Source organism: Triturus cristatus, chromosome 6 (assembly GCF_964204655.1).
Source record: "Triturus cristatus chromosome 6, aTriCri1.1, whole genome shotgun sequence".
In the NCBI taxonomy this organism is placed as follows: Eukaryota; Metazoa; Chordata; class Amphibia; order Caudata; family Salamandridae; genus Triturus; species Triturus cristatus.
Genome location: NC_140589.1, coordinates 1,619,471,382 through 1,619,494,738, shown reverse-complemented (window position 1 = coordinate 1,619,494,738; position 23,357 = coordinate 1,619,471,382). Strand labels below are relative to the sequence as shown.

Genomic DNA, 23,357 nt, shown 5'->3' with positions numbered 1-23,357 from the left:
AGTCTCAGCGACGCTGTGTGAGTGTGCTTCATGCAGCCTGAGACCTTCGTGAGGATTGCCCTGTGATTGTGCACACCCGGAGTCCAAGTGAGTCTCAGCGATGCTGTGTACGTGTGCTTTGTGCAGCCTGAGACCTTCGTGAGGATTGCCCTGTGATCGTCTACACCCGGAACTCAAGTGAGTATGCACAATGCTGTGTGCGTGTGCTTCGTGCAGCCTGAGACCTTCGTGAGGATTGCCCTGTAACCGTGCACACCCAAAGCTCAAGTGGGTCTCAGCGAAGCTGTGTGCGTGTGCCCTGTTGCAGCCTGAGATCTTTGTTATCGCCATGGACCGGACCGGGATTCCCATGGGAGCTGTGCCACCGGCCTGAGCCCGCACTTGCCAGAAGCAGGACCTCGAACCAACCCCGTCGGGGGAGGACCCGAGTTCCACTGCCCAAAATCAACTAAGTCGCATCGGAGGCCCAAGTCGCGCAAAGAGGAAAGGAGAGCGAGGTCGCACCCCCAGGTAACGTGTGTCGCCGCCTGGGGCGGGGTGCGGGCTCAGAGAGAGAAGCTCTCGGCCTCTTCCATTCTTGCAGCGTGAGCCTCTGCTCAAACTTGGATCGCGACCCGTACTTGCCAAGGAGTGGCAGTATAGGAGCCAGAGTGTGGAGCAGCACTTTGGTTTACACCATACCCGTGTTGGGGAAATATGTTGGCGGAAGCTGACCGTGAGTTAGTACGAGAGGCAGAGAGACCGTCTAAAGCACCGTGATCGGTGCCGAAGTGCCTTGCGCTTTGTATTGTTTCTGTATTACGAACTGCCTTATTGTTGCCTTGTGCATTGCATTGTGTTTGCATAACAAACTGCCTGATTGTTGCATTACGCATTGCATTATTTTTGCATAACAAACTGCTGATTGTTGCATTAGGCATTGCATTAGTTTGCATAACAAACTACCTGATTGTTGCAATACGCATTGCATTATTTTTGCATAACAGACTGCCTGATTGTTGCATTACGCATTGCATTATTTTGGCATTACGAACTGCTGGATTGTCATAACCACATATTGTGTGTTTTGATATTTGGTTCTATTTTTGAGTGACCTTTAAGCCACACATCATGTCTCAGAGGAGTCAAGTAGCCAGTGAGGTTGCAGAATTAGAGTTCGACATTGAGGCATTGCTTGCCTACAACGTTGATCAATTGAGGCAGTTCTGCAGAGCTTTCGGATGTACCATGAAAAGTAGCGCCAAGAAGGAGGAGCTGCAAATGGCCTTGAGGGCCTGGTGGGAAGCCAAAGGGGCTCAGGAGACATGTGATGTTGAGGTGGATGAGGATGATCCAGGGAATGGATTTGGTCCACAGGATTTGCCAGTGGAAGGACCAGCCTGAGGGGCTGGTAGTAACCATTCAGGGAGGAGTTTTTCCCCAGAGGAGCTGGAGGAAAACCAAACGGTCAGAGAGCATGAGTTGGAGGTTTTAAAACGTAAAACTCAAGCAGAAGAGAAGAAGTTGCTCATTGAAAGTGAAAAGTGAGCAGAGGAGACCAGGAACGCTCTCGCCTTGGAAGAGAAAACTATTCTCTTAGCTCATGAGTTAAGCATGAGGTAACTGAACATTAAGGTTCAGCAGGCAGAGCCCAGTTTTAATGGTGGCAGCTCACAGCCAGTGCCTAGTGTGGATGAGTACAAGTGTGCACTGTATGATTCAGTGATGGTTAGCATGGCAAATGATTTGAAGGTTTTGCTCAATTTGGCCCCCCGGGAGCCTCGGCTCAGTAATTGTTTTCCAGGATTGCGCCATGCGAGCTCTTTGATTCCCGGGAGCTGGTACAAGAGCCCAACCCAGAGTAGTGGGGGGCATGTGGGCTAGCGCCCTGTCTCAAAGGAGAGAGAGGGAGTGTGAGCAGCGTCCCCAGGGGTTCACCACCCCACCCCAGAGACTGGAGGGTTCCTTAGAGGAGCACCAGGTTGGAGGCCTAGTACCTACTTGCCAGCTGTGTGAGGAAGAACACCTAGCATCAGGAGGACATGGGGTGTCTGTAACCAGAGCTCCAGCGGTCCTGAAGGTTGTGGGTGCCATTCCTAAATGGCAGGCACAGAAATCCAAATGGAAGGTTAAGAGAGGGAGGTGTCCCTCCGCGCGAGAACCCATGGGACTGTGCCCAGCCTGTAGGGCTAGGTCCCCTAGAAGTGACCAGGGTAAACCCACTTCTAACTTTGAGGGCAGGATAACTGGGGACAGTATCCTGACCAGTGGGTCTTCCAAGGGTACCGCTTTAGGTGGGGGTTGGCAAGGGACCAGCACCCCTAGAGAGGCCCCAACTGCTAGGAAGTACCCATGGAGCAGCATAGTTGGCCCAGGGAGTAGTGACCAAGAGAACCCCCTGGGGTCAGGAAGGCATAGAACAGGAGAGTGTCCCTGCAGTAACGGGCCTGCGTCCGTGTTTTATCGCCCCAAGCAGGGAAGTCCATCAAGGTAGTTGATTGGTCTACCCTGGCTTTCGGCTGGGAGGGGGTTGTGTTGGGCTTGACCCTTTTTGGCTAAAGTTCCTTAAACTTTTTGCTTTCCCCCTAGACCTTTTTTCTGACATGGTGTTGCCAACTTAGATGCTTTGGGCACTTTGCCACTGCTGATCAGTGTCAAAGTGCAAGGGCTCCCTGTGTAAAGTGTAATGGTAATTGGTTATCCATGATTGGTATGTTTGCCTTACTAATAAAGTCCCTAGTAAAGTGCACTATGTGTGCCAGGGCTAGTAATGCAAATGCTACTAGTGGGCCTGCAGCACTTATTGTGCCACCCACACAAGTAGCCTTAAAGAGAGAACTCAGGCCTGCCACTGCAGTGGCTGCGCGCAGTTTGTTAAACTGCCATGTTGTCCTGACAAGTGCACCTACTTTCCAGGCCTTACTCTTTCTATGCACACCAGACACCCCTATCTATGGTAGGTCCAGGGTACCCCCCTGGGCGGGGTGCAGCGTATGTGAAAGGTAGGACATGTACTAAGGTGTGTACCATGTCCTAACAGTGAAATACTATCCATTTCATTTTAAACTGTTGAAAGGCCATCTTGCCCATAGGGCAGAATTGCGAAGGCTGTGTAATATGTTTCCAACCTATCTTCCCAAAGGCTTAAGATGGAGAGGTGAAGTTTAGTGTGCCTGAACTCACAATTTAATAACGCATCTTTTTGTGAAGGTGGTTTTTGAATTGCGTGTTTAGAAAGCACTCTTTTAGAAGTGTTGGGTTTTTGTGCTCCAACTTTTCTGTGTGTCTCTGCCTGGTTGTGGATTGACTGTCTGGATTTGAATGTGTTAGGCTCTGGCGAATGTCTTGACACAGGGGAGGAGGTGAGACAGCAACAGGCTGACCTGCATCTGGAGTGTAGGGGGGAGGAATAGCCCCTGGAGATGAAGAGGCCTGGGCTGCTGCCATAAAACAATGGTTCCATCTCCTGCTGAGTGATTAAGGACCCAGACCCCACTATCAAAGGCAGAAGGTGTCACTGGCAGGGAGACACCCAGAACTGGTTTGGACTGGGGTCAGTGCCCCCCTGAACACAAAGACTTCAAAGATATTTAGGGGTATAACTATGAGAGCTGTAACCCCTGGACTTGGGAATGGAACTGTTCAAGACTGTAAAGGATTGAAACTACTTTGTGGTCAAGAGGAACCTCTGCCAAGGAAGAAACAGCTGAATAGACTGAAGGAAAGAACTGACCCTTGCTGTGTGTTCTGGATCTGGCCTGCTGTTCGCTGATTTATCCATGGTGTGGCTAAAGGGACTTTGTTGTGTGTTGTGTCCCCCTGCTTGAAAGGACTTTGCTGTGCTGTGTCCTGAAGTAACTTGACCCCAAGGGCCCGAGGAGAGCTGGCTCCCTGTTGCCCAAACTCAAGAACGCAAAGGTTTCTAGAAGTGTCTCAGCGACGCTGTGTGCGTGTGCTTTGTGCAGCCTGAGAGCTTCGTAAGAATTGCCCTGTGATCGTGGGTACCTGGAGTCCAAGCGAGTCTCAGCGACGCTGTGTGCGTGTGCTTTTTGCAGCCTGAGCCCTTCGTGAGGATTGTCCTGTGACCGTGTGCACCTGGAGTCCAAGTGAGTCTCAGCAATTCTGTGTGAGTGTGCTTCATGCAGCCTGAGCCCTTCGTGAGGATTGTCCTGTGATCGTGTGCACCTGGAGTCCAAGTGAGTCTCAGCGACGCTGTGTGAGTGTGCTTCATGCAGCCTGAGACCTTCGTGAGGATTGCCCTGTGATTGTGCACACCCGGAGTCCAAGTGAGTCTCAGCGACGCTGTGTGCGTGTGCTTTGTGCAGCCTGAGACCTTCGTGAGGATTGCCCTGTGATCGTGTACACTCGGAACTCAAGTGAGTATCCACAACTCTGTGTGCGCGTTCTTCGTGCAGCCTGAGACCTTCGTGAGGATTGCCCTGTAACCGTGCACACCCAAAGCTCAAGTGAGTCTCCGCGACGCTGTGTGCGTGTGCCCTGTTGCAGCCTGAGATCTTCGTTATCGCCATGGACCGGACCGGGATTCCCATGGGAGCTGTGCCTCTGGCCTGAGCTCGCCCTTGCCAGAAGCAGGACCTCGAACCAACCCCGTCGGGGGAAGACCCGAGTTCCACTGCCCGAAATCAACTAAGTCTCATCGGAGGCCCAAGTCGTGTGAAGAGGAAAGGAGAGCGAGGTCGCACCCCCAGGTAACGTGTGTCGCCGTCTGGGGCGGGGTGCGGGCTCGGAGAGAAACGCTCTTGGCCTCTTCCATTCTTGCAGCGCGAGCCTCTGCTCAAACTTGTATCGCGGCCCGTACTTGCCAAGGAGTGGCAGTACAGGGGCCAGAGTGTGGAGCAGCACTTTGGTTTACACCATACCCGTGTTTGGGGCATATGTTGGCAGAAGCTGACCACGAGTTAGTACGAGAGGCAGAGAGACCGTCTAAAGCACCGTGATCGGTGCCGAAGTGCCTTGCGCATTGTATTGTTTCTGTATTACAAACTGCCTTATTGTTGCCTTGCGCATTGCATTGTGTTTGCATAACAAACTGCCTGATTGTTGCATTACGCATTGAATTATTTTTGCATAATGAACTGCGGATTGTTGCATTACGCATTGCAGTAGTTTGCATAACGAACTACCTAATTGTTGCATTACGCATTGCATTATTTTGGCATAACGAACTGCCTTATTGTAGCATTATGCATTGCATTATTTTGGCATTACGAACTGCTGGATTGTTGCATAAAGAACTGAATTATTTTTAGATTGCAGAGTGCCTGATTCTTGCATTGCGAACTGCATAGCATTGCATTAGGACTGCATTGGATCATCTAGAATTGCTCATTAATACTGCCAGAACCTACAAGGGCTTGCTAGCCTAATAACCGGCCAAGAGGAATATTACAAATATGCATATGTTGGATCTTTATCGTGTGGTCGCATCGTATATCTTTTTATATAAACATATACTTGTTTTCCTATGAAACTTGTGTGGAATCCTTTTGTGGTGTCATCATTGGGTCACTGGGAGCATGGTTGCAAATACTTTACACATTTGTCTTGAAGATAAGCCTTGCTGCTCGTGCCAAGCTACCAAGGGGGTAAGCTGGGGGTATCTGAGAAGATGTCCTTCCGTTCCCTGGTTTAGAAGCTAGGGTCCCTACTTGGCCTAAGGTACCTACCTCAGCCAACTAGGGAATCCCGGTTCTAACTGCTCCCCTCTTTCCTGCGGTTTTACGATCCTTTTCCTCTTGTGTCCACACCTGGGTGCAAAATCCAATTTCAGCAGTAGCCACCCCTGCTCTGAACCTTTCTTCTACTTGATCAATGCATTTATTTTCAATCCCTGAGAGTGCACAAGTTAGATTATGTCGGTGCGCATAAACAATAACTATTGTCTGAGGTGAAATTAAATATATACCATCAAATTCAGCTGTCTCCTCGTCTGTATGCTTATTCAGGTCCTCAAACAAAGGCACCTCTGAAAGAACCAAATACAAATTTGAAAAATAATACTCAAAATGTTCCTAATTATAAAATTTACTAAAAAGCATAATACAGCTAATACCATACGTCAAAGGAAGGTTGTGGTAGGTGATGTCCGCAGCTGCTGAAGCGTGCAACTGCATGCAAACATAACAAGCCACGGTTTCCATTGAATCGACATACAGATAAAGTAACCTAGCATAAGCGTACAGAGAAAAATCTCTCCTAGAAAGCTTGGTGTGTAAGTTTTGCCTGCCTAATATTACTACCTCTTCTCTAGGCTTGAGCGAGGGCATAGGTTTAAATACATTAGACTCACGTATACTACCTCCTGGTCTAAGACACAACTACCTGAAGGCCTAAGACACAATACTATAACTAGCACTATTAATCCAATTATTATAAGCGTTATGGAGGTTCACATGATGCATTTACATCTACAACTAGAATGATTAGTTTCCATTCTACTTAAGACCAAGTTCAGTGGAGAAATAGCAGCTACAGAATCTTCTCTGTGGTTCTCCACCTGTACAAATGCAAAACAGTCTTTCGTATAAAGTTCAACTCATACACATGTATATACAGTTCTTTGTGAGACTCCCTTAACCTTACTCTGTTTTCTTCTAAAGGACTGGCTTCCTAAATTTGTTCTTCTTCCACTTGTGCCTAGGTATTTTCTTGAGGCTCATAAGCAAAATACACAAAGTTCATTCAACATCTCTGTAAGTTCAGACCCTAACTCATGTATGAACAATTGCTGTCAATTCTGCAATCTCCTCAAGGGACTGTTCTGGATTCAAATGAGAAAAAACGGTGTCATCCAATATTAGGTTTCGTAATCCACTCAATCAGTCTCTGGAGTCCTCAGCAAAACGTTGAGGATCATCACTGATTTTCCAGAGTTCATTCTCGTTGGCAATGGCAGCTAGGTAGGTCCACCCTCAGCCTCTTGGATGTTTGTACCAGATTCCTCTCCTTCGCATACACTTTGTTTAGACTCTGACGTCTCTTCCACAGATGCGAGCTCTGCATCAGGCTACAATTGCAGATTTCTCTTTGGCAACACCTGTGGCCAGCCTTCTACCACCTATTGTTGCCCCATAGCAGTAATTCCTTTTTTACAGGTAGGACCTGACTTGCATATAACCCAGTGCCAGCTGCTCGCGAGCCATTCGCCACTCACCAAACTTCGCCTTTCTGATCCCACCTCGAGTTGCTCTAGTGCACTTTCTGGTCCAGCGAGTTCCCTCCCTGCTTGGCTGACCCTCTCTCGTAGTCTCTAGTCCACTGCTGGCATTTCTTCTGGAAGAGGAGCTGTTTCGTCAAGGGGAAACAGAATGCTACAGGTGTGGGAGGCATGCACCCAGTTTGAAAGTCTGCCGCACTTCACAGCTGTTGTTAACAGAATCACCTGGAATGGGCCACATCAGCAAGGACCACCCAGTCCCCAGGGGCAAGGTCGTGAAACTACTCCTGATGATGGGGTGCAACCGTGGCGTCGACCTGGTGAGACACAATACAAACAACATCAGCTTGTCCTTTGCAATAGTCAAGGACTAGATCATCCGAGATATTTACAAGAATGTTGGCAGGCTCAGCAGGAAGCCTCATAGCATGCCCCATGAAGATCTCTTATGGCAAAAGGCCAGTCTTCCTGTCTTGAATGCTACAGAGGCTACTCAACACAAGCGGCAAGACATCAGGCCATTTTTGTGAAGTTGAAGCACACACTTCAGGTTGCCTGGATTTCAAGGTACCATTAATTTGCTCTACAATGCCAGAAGCCTCTGTCCAATAACTGCAATATAACCTCTGCTCCGCTTGTTAAGCTGCACACAGCAGTTTTAGTATCTCATTATTAAAATTAGATCCTCAGACTGAATCCAAAGTAGTTGGAAATCAGAATCTCGGAATGAGCTCCCTCAACAATAGATTTGCCATTGTCAAATTGTCACATCTCCTAGTAGGGTAAGCCTCCACCCACTGAGAGTATATGCAAACCACCACAAGGATGCATCTCAGCCCATTACAGAAAAGCATTTCTACAAAATCCAACTGCATTTGATTAAAAGGTCCCCCAGATTTTCCAATATGACTCCGCGTAACTGCTGTCTCTTTTCCAGCATTTATCTGCTGATACGTCACACACCTGTGGCACAAAGCTTCAGCAATCACTCAAAACGAGGGATTGAACCAGGTCTGTCAGAACACTCATATCATTTTATCCCTCCCTACGTGTGTCGCCCCATGTATATGCCTCGCCATTGGATGTAACAAGCTATTAGGCAACACCGGTCTTCCATCACCAGATACCCAAATGTCATCTTCTCTTTTCACACATCCATTCCTGAACCATCCAGCTTATTCTTCCTCCGAGACCTCCTCTTGCAACCATTTTACCTCATCCCAAGTATCAGCAACTGTCAACAGCAGGTTGAGATCGGTCTCATCAACTTGCTCATTCATATATTCCCCATTGAAGGAATTGGTGTTTAAAGCACAATAGTGTGCAACCTCATCAGAATTTCTGTTTCTGACCGTAACAGTCATTCCCCTTACAGTGAGCGGCAGATTTGACCACAGCCACTTCTTGAGACAATCGGAGAGCCTCTAACAATGTTCTCACCACCTCCCCATTTCTGATGGGTGATCCCGACAAGGTCATGAAACCCCTTTGAGACCACAACTGTCCGAAGTAATGCACCACGCCAAAGCAATGCTGGCTGTTGGTAAAGATGGTCTCCCTCAACTGGTCAGAAATGCAGCAGGCACTTGTCAAGGTAGTCAGTTCAGCTACCTGTGTGGAGAATACTCCTTGTAAGCAGGCAGCCTCCACCACCTCTTTAACAGTAAAGACAGCATTGGCAGCTGCATTACAGGTCCCTGTGTTCCTCCCATATTCTGAGATCTTGGCTGAGCCATGTATTGTGATGGTACGAACTTACCCTGGATTTGGTTAGATCCCCCCACTCTGATCCTGGTTTGTAGGATTCAAACGACATTTGTGCTTCCAATGCCCCACCCTGTTGCAATAGTGAAACTGGCTGGCTTTCCTAAAGGTCGCAATGCCTATCTCTGTCTATCGGACCACTCCAGCCTCTTTCTTGGCCCTGCACTCTTCCTCCCTGAGCACCTATACTCCTTGCGGGTACTTTCCTGACATAGGGGCCATGTTTCTGCTATATATCTGTCCCTGACTTCCCCTCTGCGCAGCCTTCATTTGTACCTAAATCAACATTCTCCTTTATCCTCTTATGCCTTGCCTCAATTTCATCACTACAATATTTGGCGTAACGCAGAATCTCATGAATGGACTTATTTTGCTAAGCTATCAAATGTTGCTGAATCATTAAATTGGTTTCAGTTCGCAACGTAGTCACAAACTTAGACACTAACTGTCCCATATCCTTTGGTTCTAGAGTATCAATTCCACTGTACTGTTTACTGTTTAAAAGCCTGCAATAACCGCTCATTGTAGGCATGCACTGTCTCTTTGGATTCCTGGATGGTTCTGTCTATCTAAACCCAGTCCACTTCCTGTGGAGCCACCTTAGCTTTTAACCATGTGATCACCTGATCATATTTCTTCATCTCCACAGGGGACTGACCATGAGTCACCGGATCTCTTTCAGGTTCACCATCAGGCCATCCTATAGCTATTTACATGCTGACCGTAGGTCGCTTGGGTCCACAATTTCAAACAATGTGTTAATATCAACCCACAGCACCTTCGATATTTTTACAAAATGATCAACTTGCTTACACCATTCCATAGGCTTCTCTCTCAATCTCAGAAACTCACCTGTAAATGCGACAAGATCACCCCTACTCCAGGGCACATGTACGTATTCTCCGCACGGTACCTCTCGTAAAGGAAATTAATGAACACTGCCTCCCCGATCCTTTTCAGCTTTTCTGTTCACTCATCTTTCCTCCCACTTCTCTTAGGAAACTCCTGAATTTGTGTTTTAAGTCCTGGCGTCCTCTAATTCTGCAGGTTTTGATCACTGTACTCAGGCCAATGATTTTTTTGCAGTGCCTTTGTTCTTTCTATATCTACTTCAAATTTAGTAGTCAATTCAGACAATTGTCCATGTACTTCCCTCTCCCTTCCAGTAACATCCTTACTTATGAGCAACAACTAATTTAGCTGATATGAATCTATTCAATTGAGCTCTAAGAACCCACTGAGCTCTAAGAACCCACTGATCATGGCTTCTAATTCAGTTTTCAGCTTAAGCACATCGACCAAATCCAGTATACTTCTTCAACGATTTCTCTTGATCCAAAACATCAAGCATACTCTGGCTCTCAGTTGTCTTCTGTGTATTAATCTGGTCTCTGGGCATGCTATTACGCACTCTCGGTAGAGTCTCCCATGTAGGCGAATCCACCCCGTCATCTCTGAAAGTGGCCTAACGATTCCTGGCCCAACTTGAACTACGGATGAATCCGCAGTAGCTGCACAAGGAGTGCTTGCATTCATTGGAGTCAAAGGAGAAAATCTGGTGTGAGGAAGGTCCACTCCTTCTTGTGATGCTCTCTCGGGCACCATGGGCATCCCTTGACCCCATTTCCCAACAGGACTCAGGTAGTATACAGGAATAATAGGGCCAATGGTGACAGGTACAGTCAGGGCATCCGGGATCCTCGAAGCAAGCCCAGGATCACAGTGTGTAGAGGCTTCCTAGAACTCCCGATGGAGTTCCACCCAGTCCCACAATCTAGGCTTTCCCTATGGATAGAGTCCCTACAACATTTGGATCGGTGGGCACTCGCAGCTTTATTGGCGCCATTATAACTTCCCCACCTTCCTGGATACAATGAACTGTATAGGGTGGGCACTCAGCTACCAACCAATCTAACAAGCCATCCTCAACATCACTGTCAATGTCCTCCTCCCCTTTACCCTTCTGCTCTATCTTTACATCATCTTCTTCTTTTGCCTCATTTGTCACCAACGCGGCGCACAATCTCACTCCTTCAATCGTGTCTACTCTCCAACTCTTTTGCTTCTCATCCCATTGTGCTTCCTGGTATGCACGCATCGCTTTTTAAAAATCTTTTCCTGATAACACTCCCCCTGTTTAGCATGTGCGGTCCGCATTCATGCATCAAGTGCTTCAGACTGTGTGGGTCTAGGTACAGGCTTTAGTGCGTACAGCATTCCCCTCAAATGGTCAGTTAATCTCAAATTGAAGGTACCGTAGCATGGAAACACCAATATGTCCTCATTTTCGGTGATCTTGTGCCAATTTTTAAGCCAAATAATAGTGTGGAGCCCTACATTCATTGCCATAGAGTGAGCGGGCGTATCCTCCAGAGACGCCTCACCCCCACTCTAGTCAGAACAGACACATCTCCTCTAAACATCTCTCTAATCGTTTTAAAACACTTCATTTCCCTCTTTTCTTTTGTAATATGTATAACTGGCCTTCAAATTGTTAAACATCAGAGTACCCGCAATGGTGCAATTACAATTTCTGATCCAACCTATTGTTTTCTTAAGCAAAAATTGTCTGCTTCCTTTAAAAGAATCGATAGATGATAATTATTCGAAGAACGCACACTCCTGAATGAAACCTCGACCAGCAGGGAATCACCTGAATCCGTGTTTTTTCTTTTCTGCACAAAAAGGTCCACCACACTATTTACAATCGTGCCATGCACACAAAGTTCCCTGTTTCAATTTGGGCCATCGACGACGTCTCACACCAAACTCTCCACAAAACACAGCAGATAAATACAACACAGTTTCTTCTACATCTTACTATATATCACCAGGTTCTTAGGCCATGTCGGAACCAATCACCACTTCAAAAACTTATCACCACATTCACACGACTCTCACAACATCTCCACCAGACATTCCGCAGCTGACTTTTCACCGCAATCGAACTTCCAACACTCTCATCACCCTATAGATACCACTGGTTTCTCTGTATGCCGCCTGAACTCCGCTCAATCTCTTCCGCTCACATTTGGGTTCCACGCAGGGGACACTATTGTCGGGCCCAAGAACTAACCTTACTTCAAGTATAGAATTATCTTCTGTAGCTACCATCTGCTAGTGCGGAAATTTAACTCCGGAAATTTTGGGCGATGATTATTTTCAAGCAGCATGGGATGTAAGGAATTTCCCAACTCAAAAACTCCAAGACAGAAATATCTCAGGAACTGTGGTCCACAACTGGATTCTGGTTAGTCAGTTTATTGTAAATTTTTAAACCGATACAGTTTATCACTCTTGACATGATAGTATAAAAATACAGAGAATATAGAATGAAGCCATATCTGTGGAACCAATTCCCCCCTCTATAACTAAAAGAAAATTACCAACTCAGTAATTGCCACATAGGTTAATAAAAGGCAAAAATGTCAATTAGATTGCATCAAGCTTTCAAAAAAGGAAAACATTCCCAATTCCCTACACTACGTAAAAGGGGAACCCTAAACTGAGCAAGAATCAGAAGGGAAGCCTAAAAGGTGGCAGTCATAATAGTTCTCCTAAGAGGCAACTCTAAATATGGACATGTAGCCTAAAGCCACATTCATTAAGAGAGATCTGTACCTCGAAGCGTCTGCAAATGAAGTGTCTGCTGATCCTAGTTTGAATAGTACAAAAAGCAACCATCTAGTACAGGCACCTCTTACAACCCTTTGAGTAACTTTCCATTATCCCAGTGGCCTTCATTGTCTCCTTTCTCCACCTCCTGCTTCACACGGTAGACTTTCGGTCTCCCACAATAATTCATCCCTTCTTTGCTATTCCATTCCTTCCCAGGGCTAGCTATAGATTAAACAATAGGCCCTTCTCTAAACTAACAGTCTTGTCAACCTGCAGTGGGAACACAAATGCATACAGCATTTCACACTACAAGCAAAAGCAAAATTAAACGCTAGCCAAAAAGTGAGTTAACGATTTACAGAACCACCATTAGGCTAACTTAACATTACACGGGTTACGATACAGCTTCTTTGGGACTTGTAAAGCACGTTCCATCATAATTATTGATACCCTGAATAACCAATCCTAATTTATTATTACAATGGTAATGTTAGATCATTTCACAAACACGTTTCAGGACATTTTATACTTTAGGTGTCAATGAGAGGTTCCCAGAAGTCAGTTACATGTCTAACATACATGAAATATACTTGTAGAACAGAGAAATACTCTGACATCCGAACATGAACTCTTTTAGTCACAGAGAATACACGTGAGTGCAGACTACATTGAATTATGATGCACTCCTACGGAAACTTTAAAAGAAAAACTGAAGCAAAACATAAAGCGTAAAATTATGCTTCACCTCAAGTGTCACACTGATAAAGTAGCAGCCACTCATGATTTATCATAGATAACCCCAGCAGCGCCAGGTAAATTAAAGCTTCCGCAAGAATGGATCAGATATGTGGTTCAGAGAAGCCCGAGGGCATGCTCAAATTAGTTGCATTTGAACTTGAGGAACTGTTTTTCGTCAGCGGGGCAAGAGTGCATGTTCGCCACGGCGGCGTGCTGTCACAATGGCAGCTGCTCTTATATCGGTGAACTCACCGCCATGGCACCGGAACATGAAAGGGGATTCTGGAGGGGCACTAACATGACGTGCGTGATGCAGAATTTCAGGTAAATCCGGTGGCATGTCCAAGTAGGTTGTGTGCAAGCTGGAAGTGGCTTTTTTCAATGAAGAAGCTCCGTGTTGCACCCGGAGATCAAGGATCCGTCGCATCTTGTTTGGCGTTGAAGCCACTCCCCTCCTAAGCCTTAAAACTAAAACTGGCATTACAGCAAGACATGGAGCCAGAACTAATATTGGATTAGTACACTGTGCTACGATCCAATCTCCGGTTCTATGGCCATACAGTGGTGACCATGCATGCTTCCATCATCTATAGAGACTGTCTCACAGAACATTCTGGCTAAAACAATTTTCTGACACGCCCATCATGTATCTGGTGAACCACAGTTTACAGACCTCACAGTTATGGGCCACTCCTGTAGTTGGTCACACCATTCACCAGAGCATGCACCTTGGAGGGAGGGACTTCTACAGCATTCTTCCCTAAATCTGGAGTTACCTTGAGTAGAATTCCAGCCATGCAGGACTCAACTTCATGACAGTAAATGGAGCTCCATTTTCTCTTAGATATGCTTTGTTTCTTGCAATTGACTCTGCAAGCTAATCAGAACAGTCACTTGTTTTCTTAGCCAAAATGTTTTAGTTGCAGTCTCAATTAATCTGGTTTAATCTTTTAGACTATCTCATTTATACATAACTTGAGAGCTCTGTTAAATTCAAAACACCTTACTGAATTCATCAGACTCACATGCAAAAGGACTGTTTGTCGATTAGGGACAAGCATGTTCTAAAAGACCTTTGGGCCACTTTAATTATTGAATTATTATTATTATTATTATTATTACAAATTAAGCAATGTCATTGCTCTGTAGTAGTTGCTGATTGTGGCATTCTTCACAGCCACACATTCTTAAATTGGTCTGTATCTTATGTGGCTAGAGCTTATGTATTATCACTTTCAGAACTCAAATGAATGATGGCTGTTCAGTACCTACAAGTTATGAGTGATGTTTGATTATATGTCCCTTTTATTCCTACATCAATGTAAACTAGTGCATTCTGTACACATTCTCAAAATTGAATGTGCCCAATGCCAAATTGAAGGCTGCATAGTTTGGTCTGGCTGCAAATTTCTCAGTACAAGTTGAGAAGTGTAATTTAATAACTTGTTGAGCAAAATATAACTTTAGAAACACACACTCTACTGTAGCATTTAATGCTGTTTGTTAGTGAATAGTAGTTTTTACATAATGTTTCACCTAGTTACTGTATGAAATTATTTTAAAGTAGATTTCAAGTATTCACTGTGTACACGGGAGATGTTTAGAACAGGAGACGATCTGCTTGCCAATTGTTGTACTTATTACCTATATACCATGTGTACTGCTTTATGGTCTATATCCTCTGATTTTAATAAAGATGTGTAAAGCAACAGCACTGTACCATAAGCTTGGCAAAAAGTAGGGACCTTTGACCTTAATATTATCCTGTACAGACTCACAAATGGCTGATCAGATACGTTTGTGAATCATGTAGATTTAGATCAATGCATTTTATCCCAACAAAGACTCAAAACAACTTCAACAATGTTATTTCAAAAATAAAATTTTGAGTGGATGTGGAATCCCAATTTTCAGGTATGGGCAATAATTGTGACCAAATTATGAACTTTTACAAAACAGATTACTAGAGAAATATTTTTTTTAAAACATGCTTGCTTTTTAATTAGAAAAATGTACTTGTTTGCCATACATATTAAAAAGCAATTTTTTGAAAATTGCTCCAGGGTCATGCGGATAGTTTAACAAATATACTACATGCATGATATTTTTTGCAAATACTACTCTACACTTTGTGAAAACTCTTTGGAATATTAAGTGATCCTACTCCTGCCTACTCCATTTGCCAGTTATAATTATATTGAAAATTGGTGGAGTTGGAATTTGGCTGTTGAAAAGCTGACTAAACAAGGGTATTAGAACATAACTCCTGTCATGAGTGTCACTAACATTGGCAGTGCTTAGCTAGAGAACTGTGATCTGTTTTGCAATAGCCAATACTGAAGTCCTTGTGAAACCTTTGACATTTGAACATATTTTGAGACTCCTAATCAGGCATTTGCCTATTTTTTTATTTTTTTCCCCAGAAAACCAAAAGGGATGTTAATAACTTTGATCAAGATTTTACTCGGGAAGAGCCAGTGTTAACACTTGTGGATGACACCATTGTCAAACAGATCAACCAAGAAGAATTCAAGGGGTTCTCGTATTTTGGTGAGGAGCAGCTTCCATGATTCCACCATCGAAGGCTGAAAGCAAAGGCTGAAAAGACTGCTTCTTGAAAAATGATTTAACGTTACTGAGGTTCAGTGGACTGAGATCTGCTTCTCCTACTTTGAACCTGCCTCTCCATTTAAATGATCTATTTATTGTTGTTTTCTTTCGTTTGTGGATCTTGGAGCACGTTTGACTCCTGTTTTACAGAACAATGAAAACTCGTATATGTAAAAAAAAAAAAGCTGTAGATGTGGCACACTGCTGTGTTATTGTAGGACTCATGATTTTATTTCAGCTCGAAGATCTCTTACTGAAGTTCTCTCTTTGTCCGAGTCTCTTAACAACTTGAAGAAAAAGAAGCTGGGCTTTTGAAAGGAATGGTTTTAAATTATTATTTATTATTGTTCGTATTTTCATTACAACACTCGTGGATAAAATGGAGAAGGTACATTTCTTCAGCGCATGTTTTCAATAAAGGTCAGTTAAGTAGGCAAGGAGTTGAGAACCCATGATGGGGTGTAATGCTTATGGCCCGCACCAGTTGTGCTCTAGCACTCAAGTGGGAGAGGCAGTGTGAACGTAGCACACAAAGAAGGTCACCCTTAAGCAGGTGGGGAGTTTTGGCAGAATCAGCGTCCTATCTATGGGTCACAGTAGCATGGTCTGTACACCTCACCAGTGACTACAAGGGGGAGGTTACTGAAGTATTTGCTGGACAACATGGGGGCATTCGTGCCGTGATGCAATGGGCCAAATATTTCTTTATTTCTTTATATGATGGTGACGCGGCAACACAATCGTTTTATCTAATTGTAGAAGAAAGAAGCCATTGACTATTCTAGAGGCTGCTTGTAAAGGGCTAAGATGTTATAGTGAATGGACGCTCCGAAAGCAGACAGCTCTGTGTTGTTGCTGGGCTTTCCTTCACATGTTTTGTAGACAAGATGGATACCCTGTGCAAGGATGCATTAGCAAAGTATGCCTAAAACAAAAGAAGCCATTGATTTTAATATGCTGTTACATAGTATTTTTTAAAAATGACTATTTTGGGTTCCTGTTAGGTTTTTAGTTTTAAATACACTCCATAATTATTCTATTTATTTTCCCTGTGGTGTGTTCCATTTGCACACTTGTACAGACCCTTAGTACTACTGTCTTTTAGATGTGGGAGATCTAAAAATGAAACCTATGTTATCCGAATATTATGAGGCGAGGGATATCCTTGTGGCATTCTGTGAACGTATGTTGGAAGACTGAAGATCAAAAGTTAAAAACTGACATTCTTAAAAGATGTAAATGCATTTTTTCTTTATATGTATTAACAGAAGCGGTAACTAGATACAGACGATATTACTAATGTGAAGTTACCTCTTGTAGACATGCTAACAGTGTTATGTACTTTTTTTCAGAGAGTACTCTGTGTTTGTCTGTGTATATGTATTGCTGAGGTCATATAAGATAGATTTTACTGGACTGAATCTTGGGCAGTTTTGGGGGTTCAGCTCAGCGATGCACATGAACTCCCTGTTGCCCCCCCAAAAAATATATATGCGAAAGTGGTGCTTCAAGGCACCTCTTCAGCCTTTGTACAGGTGAGACATTGTACATAGTGTTGCTGCAAAACCTGTGGGGTACATTGATTATGGAGGTGTCATCTGCTGCATGTTCAGGCATATTCTAAAAGTTAAGTCTGTCACAGAATACTTACAATAAATGTCCATGTGCAATACTCTGTATATGTATTGGTTAAAGATTTGCTGTCAGAAAAATGGTTTGGATTTTCATTTTGTTATGAAAGGTGTATACAATATATTAAGCTATCCCAGATCTTGTATAGTTCTATTAAAGCTGTTAAATGGTAACCATAATGGAGGGAAGCACATTTGCATATTGCAGGCGGGTGGGCATTGGGTGGGCAGGGTTAGAATCTAGGTCATTTGGCGCTTAGGGGCAATCTTGTTCACAAGGAACATGTACATTTGTCACAGTCCTGTGCCCAGGAGCCAGTGGCCCCTTGAGTCTATTGAAGATAAACAGTTCCAATTTTTTTTTTGTTTTTTAACAACTCAGGTGTAATTATTATATATTATTATGATGGTTTAAAATATTAAATATTTTACATAGTGTATCAGTTCAGTTGTCTGTTGCAGTACAAGTGGTGTGTAACGGATTAGACCATAGATTCGTATTATTTATCATCAATAACTTTGTAAACTGAGGATGGGTGGGGGGGAATCTAGCACCTGTAATTGAGTACAAGCACAGAAAAATCTTAATGGCTGCATCATCTCATATTTCTAAAGGCAAAATGCTAATACTGCCCCTAGATTTCTTAAAAACAAAAAATGTGTTTGATGTGTCACTACAGGCTAGCTCTTTTTTCATTACTCTGGAGTAGTTTGCGTTGCCCGTCTGGGCAAAAACTTGTTAAGTGCTCTTTTTCATAGTTAAATAGGTGAGGTTGGAAGGCCAACAACAGCTGTGTTGTGTGTTGCTAGTTATCTGGCAGGAGAGGCTTTTGTGCAGGTGTTTAGGTCACTGATTCGAATGTAGTGAAGTGTAGAGATGATGAAAAGATGCTGTACATTCTACAACACATATGTAGGTATGATGGCCAGTGAGCTTGATTGCTAACATGAGATCCCTCTGTGCTTGAACGGAGGACACTGCACCTATTGTTGCATTTTCTTTTGCCTTGATTTTGGGACCCATTCATACTGCTTTATCTGCCAGTATGTCCTTTTTCTTTTGTTTCAGGTATCACTTACTCCTGAATTTTCTAGCATAATACATTCAAGCTTACAGAAAAAAGTATTGGTGATTTAGGGCTGGGCTAAGCATGTCGTGCTCCTGGAAATTCATGATTAAGTCACACCAAAGACTGCAGTACACCAGCTACTACTCACAGAAAATGCCTTGTGATTCAGGCTTGGGAATTTAGTAGTAATTCTTAGCCAAGAGAGGAGTAAAAGACAACTGCTTGCAGTAAAAGCTTTTTAAATCAGGTCTGAAAATTCAAAAGTGATTCACAATTGGGAGGAAAGCAAGACACACCTACTTGCAGAAAAAACTTTGTGAATTAGGTCGTGTAATCTCTCTATCAAAATATTGAGTTTTTTAAAATCGACTTGCCCTTACATTGACCGCACGGTATCCACTACTAACATGTTGTTAAGGTAAGTATTGTGAATTTAATCAGTGCTTAATTTTACCCTGTGGTTTCCAGTGCTCGGCACCGGCACCTAATCATCAACACCAGCACTTTTCATGAGCACCAGTTAATGACACTTCTATTTATGGGTAGATTAAGTGATTTGCCCAGAATCACAGGGTGTTGAACCGATGCCAAGACTGGAAGCTGGTTCCCCAGCTCCAAAGCCGGCACCTCTGGCAATTATGCCACATCCTATCCCCAGTAGTTGGTTCTGTTTTACGCAGCGCTAACAGGAGAAATGCTCTGGTGCAAGCTGCCTCTTGACGAGAGCCCCGGCACTTATTTTTTAACAAATTAACCACTGAATTTAATAATAGTAAATCTATCCTAATGTAGGCATACTTACTTTGTTAGTCAATATTCGGGAGTAGATAAAAATGCAGGTCGATAATACTGAACGCGATATTTTCACATACATCTGCTAAGTATTGTAGGAGTACATGTTTTTTCAATGCAAGCAAACTGGTCTTCTCTCTCTGGCTTAGATTAGCACACCTGTCTGCTACAATCAGCGTTCGTTTTGAAAGAGATGTTTAAAAAAAATACAAAACACAGGTTAGCACACTGTTGCATTTATTGTATTGACTTTCTTTTCAGTAAAATGAGCGCAACATGCCAAAAAGTAAGCATTACTTTTAATTGTGTTTTCTGAAATTATGGATTATTCTGTTGAGTGGAAATACAGTTTCTTCATATGTCAAAAAATGCATTCTCTCCAAAAAGGCTAAAAATTACCTCTTTTTAAATTATGTGCAAAATAGGTCTGGTTAGCTATAAAATGTATTCATTTTGGTTTTGTATTGTGAAGCTTTATTTGTACAGGATTTGTTTTTCTTATGGATGTATTTTAAATCTCTTGCCATTCATTAGTGTTATTACATTGTAAACATTATTACTGTGCCAAATGTACTGTATTCAAGAGGATGTGAATGTGTATTGTTTCAGAACCTAATAAATACAATGATGGTAAATTTAGATTGTTTATTCATAACTTTTCTCATCAGTATTTTTTCTGCTTTTACTATATTTTACTGTGTTGTCTGAACTTGTGGCACAAGGCGCTGCTCCTTAATAATGTCAGAGAAGAGTCACCCCCCTGCTCAGATCATCAGATGAAAATTTAAATGATGATAAAACAATTTTATTATCATTTTATTTTTCCATGACTACTGAGTCAATGCGAGTCAAGGACGGGGCCAGGCCATGGCAAGAAGGAGGAGAGTTGGGCGCTGTAAGTGCACATGTTGGTTTGGCTGGCTGTCTTAGGACAGCCAAACCAACATGTGCAATTATATTTCTTCAACCCATCCGTGTTGCACTGCCGTGTGAAGAAAATGTACAGGCTCCCTGTGCCTGAGCGAGTGACAGACCAGCCCGCTCAGGACAAACCCGGTGCTTCTCTCATGCTTGGTATAGCATGAGAGCAGCATCTGGATTGAGTGGGGAGCCTGTGCTGTATGGTTCATGGACTGCTGGGAAGACAGGAGCACCAGGGGAGCTGGCAGCAGCTGGTAAGTCTTTTTTTAATTTGTTATTATTCCCCTAACCCTCCCCCCCACCTCCGCACCACCACACCACTTTAGATTGGTGGAAGCTGCTACTTGGTGCCTTGTACATGGTGTCACTGGTATGTCTGTTGCTCATGTTACTGGTGACCATAGACAGTGGCTGAGAATCAGAGGTAAACTAAAGTACTTCCACTTTTATTAATTTCGAGATGGCCGCTATTCCCCCCTTTTTTATTGGGTTATTACTGCTTCTCAGAAGACCGACATAAAATATAGCTTACCTGTGCTTCCCACCCCTATCCTGGTGGTACCAAAGAGTGTAACAAGCAGCATGCCTGTGTGCTTTATTTGTAAATCGTGTGCTAAAAGAGGAATCGTGCTACATTTTTTGTTGTGATAAGGGTGTCAAATACCAGACATAGGTTTGTTATAAAGTGAGAGATGATCTCTTTGCCTAGCTGTTCTCATACTCCAAAATATTTAACCTTCCCACCCAATGACAACAAAGTTGCTATGCCTATATGGAGAAAGCACCCAGGCTTCCCCATATGACCTTGGCTCCTCAGCAAATCAGTCATACCTGCTAAGCTGTCTGTTGTTCCAGACACTTCACAAAAGAGATGGTCTTTCAATGGAGAACTGAAGAAAACGGAAATTGTTTACTCTCCTTTCTCCCTGATCTCCAATTCCTTAAAACTATATCAGTTCTCTCTGTGTAGATTGCTGCTTCACATTGTCACCACTACATTTGAGCAGTATATGGAATGGATCCTTTTTGCTAGCTCATGAATGAGGCTTCCTGCATGGGCGGTGGAGAAAAATAAGTTCACACCTTACCCCTCCCAGTTCAACTCATAGATGCCAGGAAAAAAGGGGTGACTTGATAGCAACAGTGTTGAACCAACATTTTCTTCGTGGTGATGCTGAGGAAACTTTTTTAATCATCTGGCTGATGCTGGGTTAGCCTCAAATGCTTTGCACATTCTCCCTTTTCAAAAAGTAATTTCACTGATTAGGTTTCAATGTGAAAATGGAATGTGCAGAGGAAAACATAATTTCTTAAATGTAGATATGTTACTCCTTTGCATTACTTTATTAAGGATTTTCGCATTGGATGAAAGGCACAAAACAAATGTATATGTAGGCAGTTTTCTGTAATTTACTTTATTTCGAAGTACACATATTTCCTAAAACAAGCAAACATGATGTAAAATATATTTTGCAACATGAAAATATAAATTAAAATAATCTTAGAAAAATAAAATGTGTTGCTCAGCTTTTTCAACGGTCCTAAAGCCAAGAGGAGAGCACCCAGGGCCAAATCGATCAATATTTGATGCAGTGCAACTCAGCAAGACAACTTGCTGCGCTGTGTCAAATGGAGAGGGCAAGAATGCATAAATATTTACCAAACTATGGCATATTCCCGCTCTCTCACTGCACTGATGCACTACATGCTGCCTGGTGCCAACGGAAGCACCCTTGCACCATGGTAAAAGAGTGCCTGTGTTGCAGGCAGGATTGTTTGTGTGCAGGAAGGGGCACTTTCCTGCACGAAATCAGTCCTTCGAGGCTTTTTTCCTTTTTCTGACTTGTACCACACTAGAAGTTATTGATAAGATTGGATTAATCCTATGTATAGGAGGATGTGCCCATCCATCTAATGCAATATGATAAAGGATATATACAACCCTATATGTACCTCTCTTTGGAGTGGGATGTGCTCAATACCATTCAATAAAGCAGTCCTGCACCTCATATTATAAAGAGGGTGTATGTAATCTCAAATAAAGACTTTTTGTGCTAGATATACTCTACCAGTAGAACATGATTCCCCCCCATTTAAACTGCACAAACGGAGATTCAATGTACAATCTAACACCTACCCTCTTAAACAGTGCAATTTCATTGTAGTTTAATACAACAACACATATTCATTAAGATTGCACAATTTTGCTAATGTTGACAATTCCTTTCCTTATGAACTAATTACTACGTTTCCTATGTTCAGCCCTTACAAGGTATTTCACAGAGTAGGTCCGGTGTTACACCCATCAATCTCAAGAAGTATAAGAGGCTTCTAGGTTAGGTGTGCGCTAGTTATACCACAATTTGCCACTCATGGTGTGATGGATGTGATGTGTAGTGACACTATGATGTCACATGCAATGGTATAGGAGAGAATGTTCTTGAAATGGAAGGAAGGTTTTTTTCAAGAAGTTACAGTTCAGTTAAGACTAGAATTAGAAAGAGTATGTAGCTGAGAATTGTAAACTCTAATAAATCAATTATAATTATTATAAGTTTCCTGATTATAATTGACACCGTTACAATGGCGATGAAGGGAAGAACTCAAAACAGAGACCTAATTTGAGCCAGACAACAAAGTGGAGTGTTGAATTTACTGTCAAAAGGAACTGCCTGAGGCCGTCTGGTAGTCATGCGGGTTTCAATATCACTGTTAGGAGTGGGTGTGCACACCCACGCTGCTGAGAAGAAAAAAAACAAAGCAAGAGGTGAGTGGCACACAGACACAATCGGTGTCAGGCATCGTTGTGAGGAAAGGAGCGGCCGTGTACTGTGCACATGTGCGGAGTGCAAAGCTGACATGTTGCGCGCCGTCTTAAAGTCAGGCAGTGTTTGAATGAGCGCAAACAAGCGGGTGACTCAAACAGAGGCAGCAAAGGACAAAAGGAGAGCATAGAGCCCATATTGGATTATAGTAAACCAGATAATAAATACAATATGTACATTGCATTGTGACATTGTGAAGTCCGGCTTAAGCATTTATTTCTTTTGATAAACG

The 23,357-nt window shown here is 43.4% G+C and overlaps 1 protein-coding gene across 2 annotated transcripts in view; it reads left to right on the top strand.

Annotated features, from left to right (window-relative positions):
* PRKCE (protein kinase C epsilon) overlaps window positions 1-20,014 on the top strand; it is a 1,182,017-nt gene extending 1,162,003 nt beyond the window's left edge. For both annotated transcript variants that reach the window (XM_085612767.1, XM_085612766.1), the window contains one exon: window positions 15,700-20,014. In XM_085612767.1, the coding sequence (XP_085468893.1) occupies window positions 15,700-15,846 (147 nt within the window). In that variant the 3' untranslated portion in view covers window positions 15,847-20,014. The remainder of the gene's footprint in view (window positions 1-15,699) is intronic.
* Window positions 20,015-23,357: the final 3,343 nt, after the last annotated feature.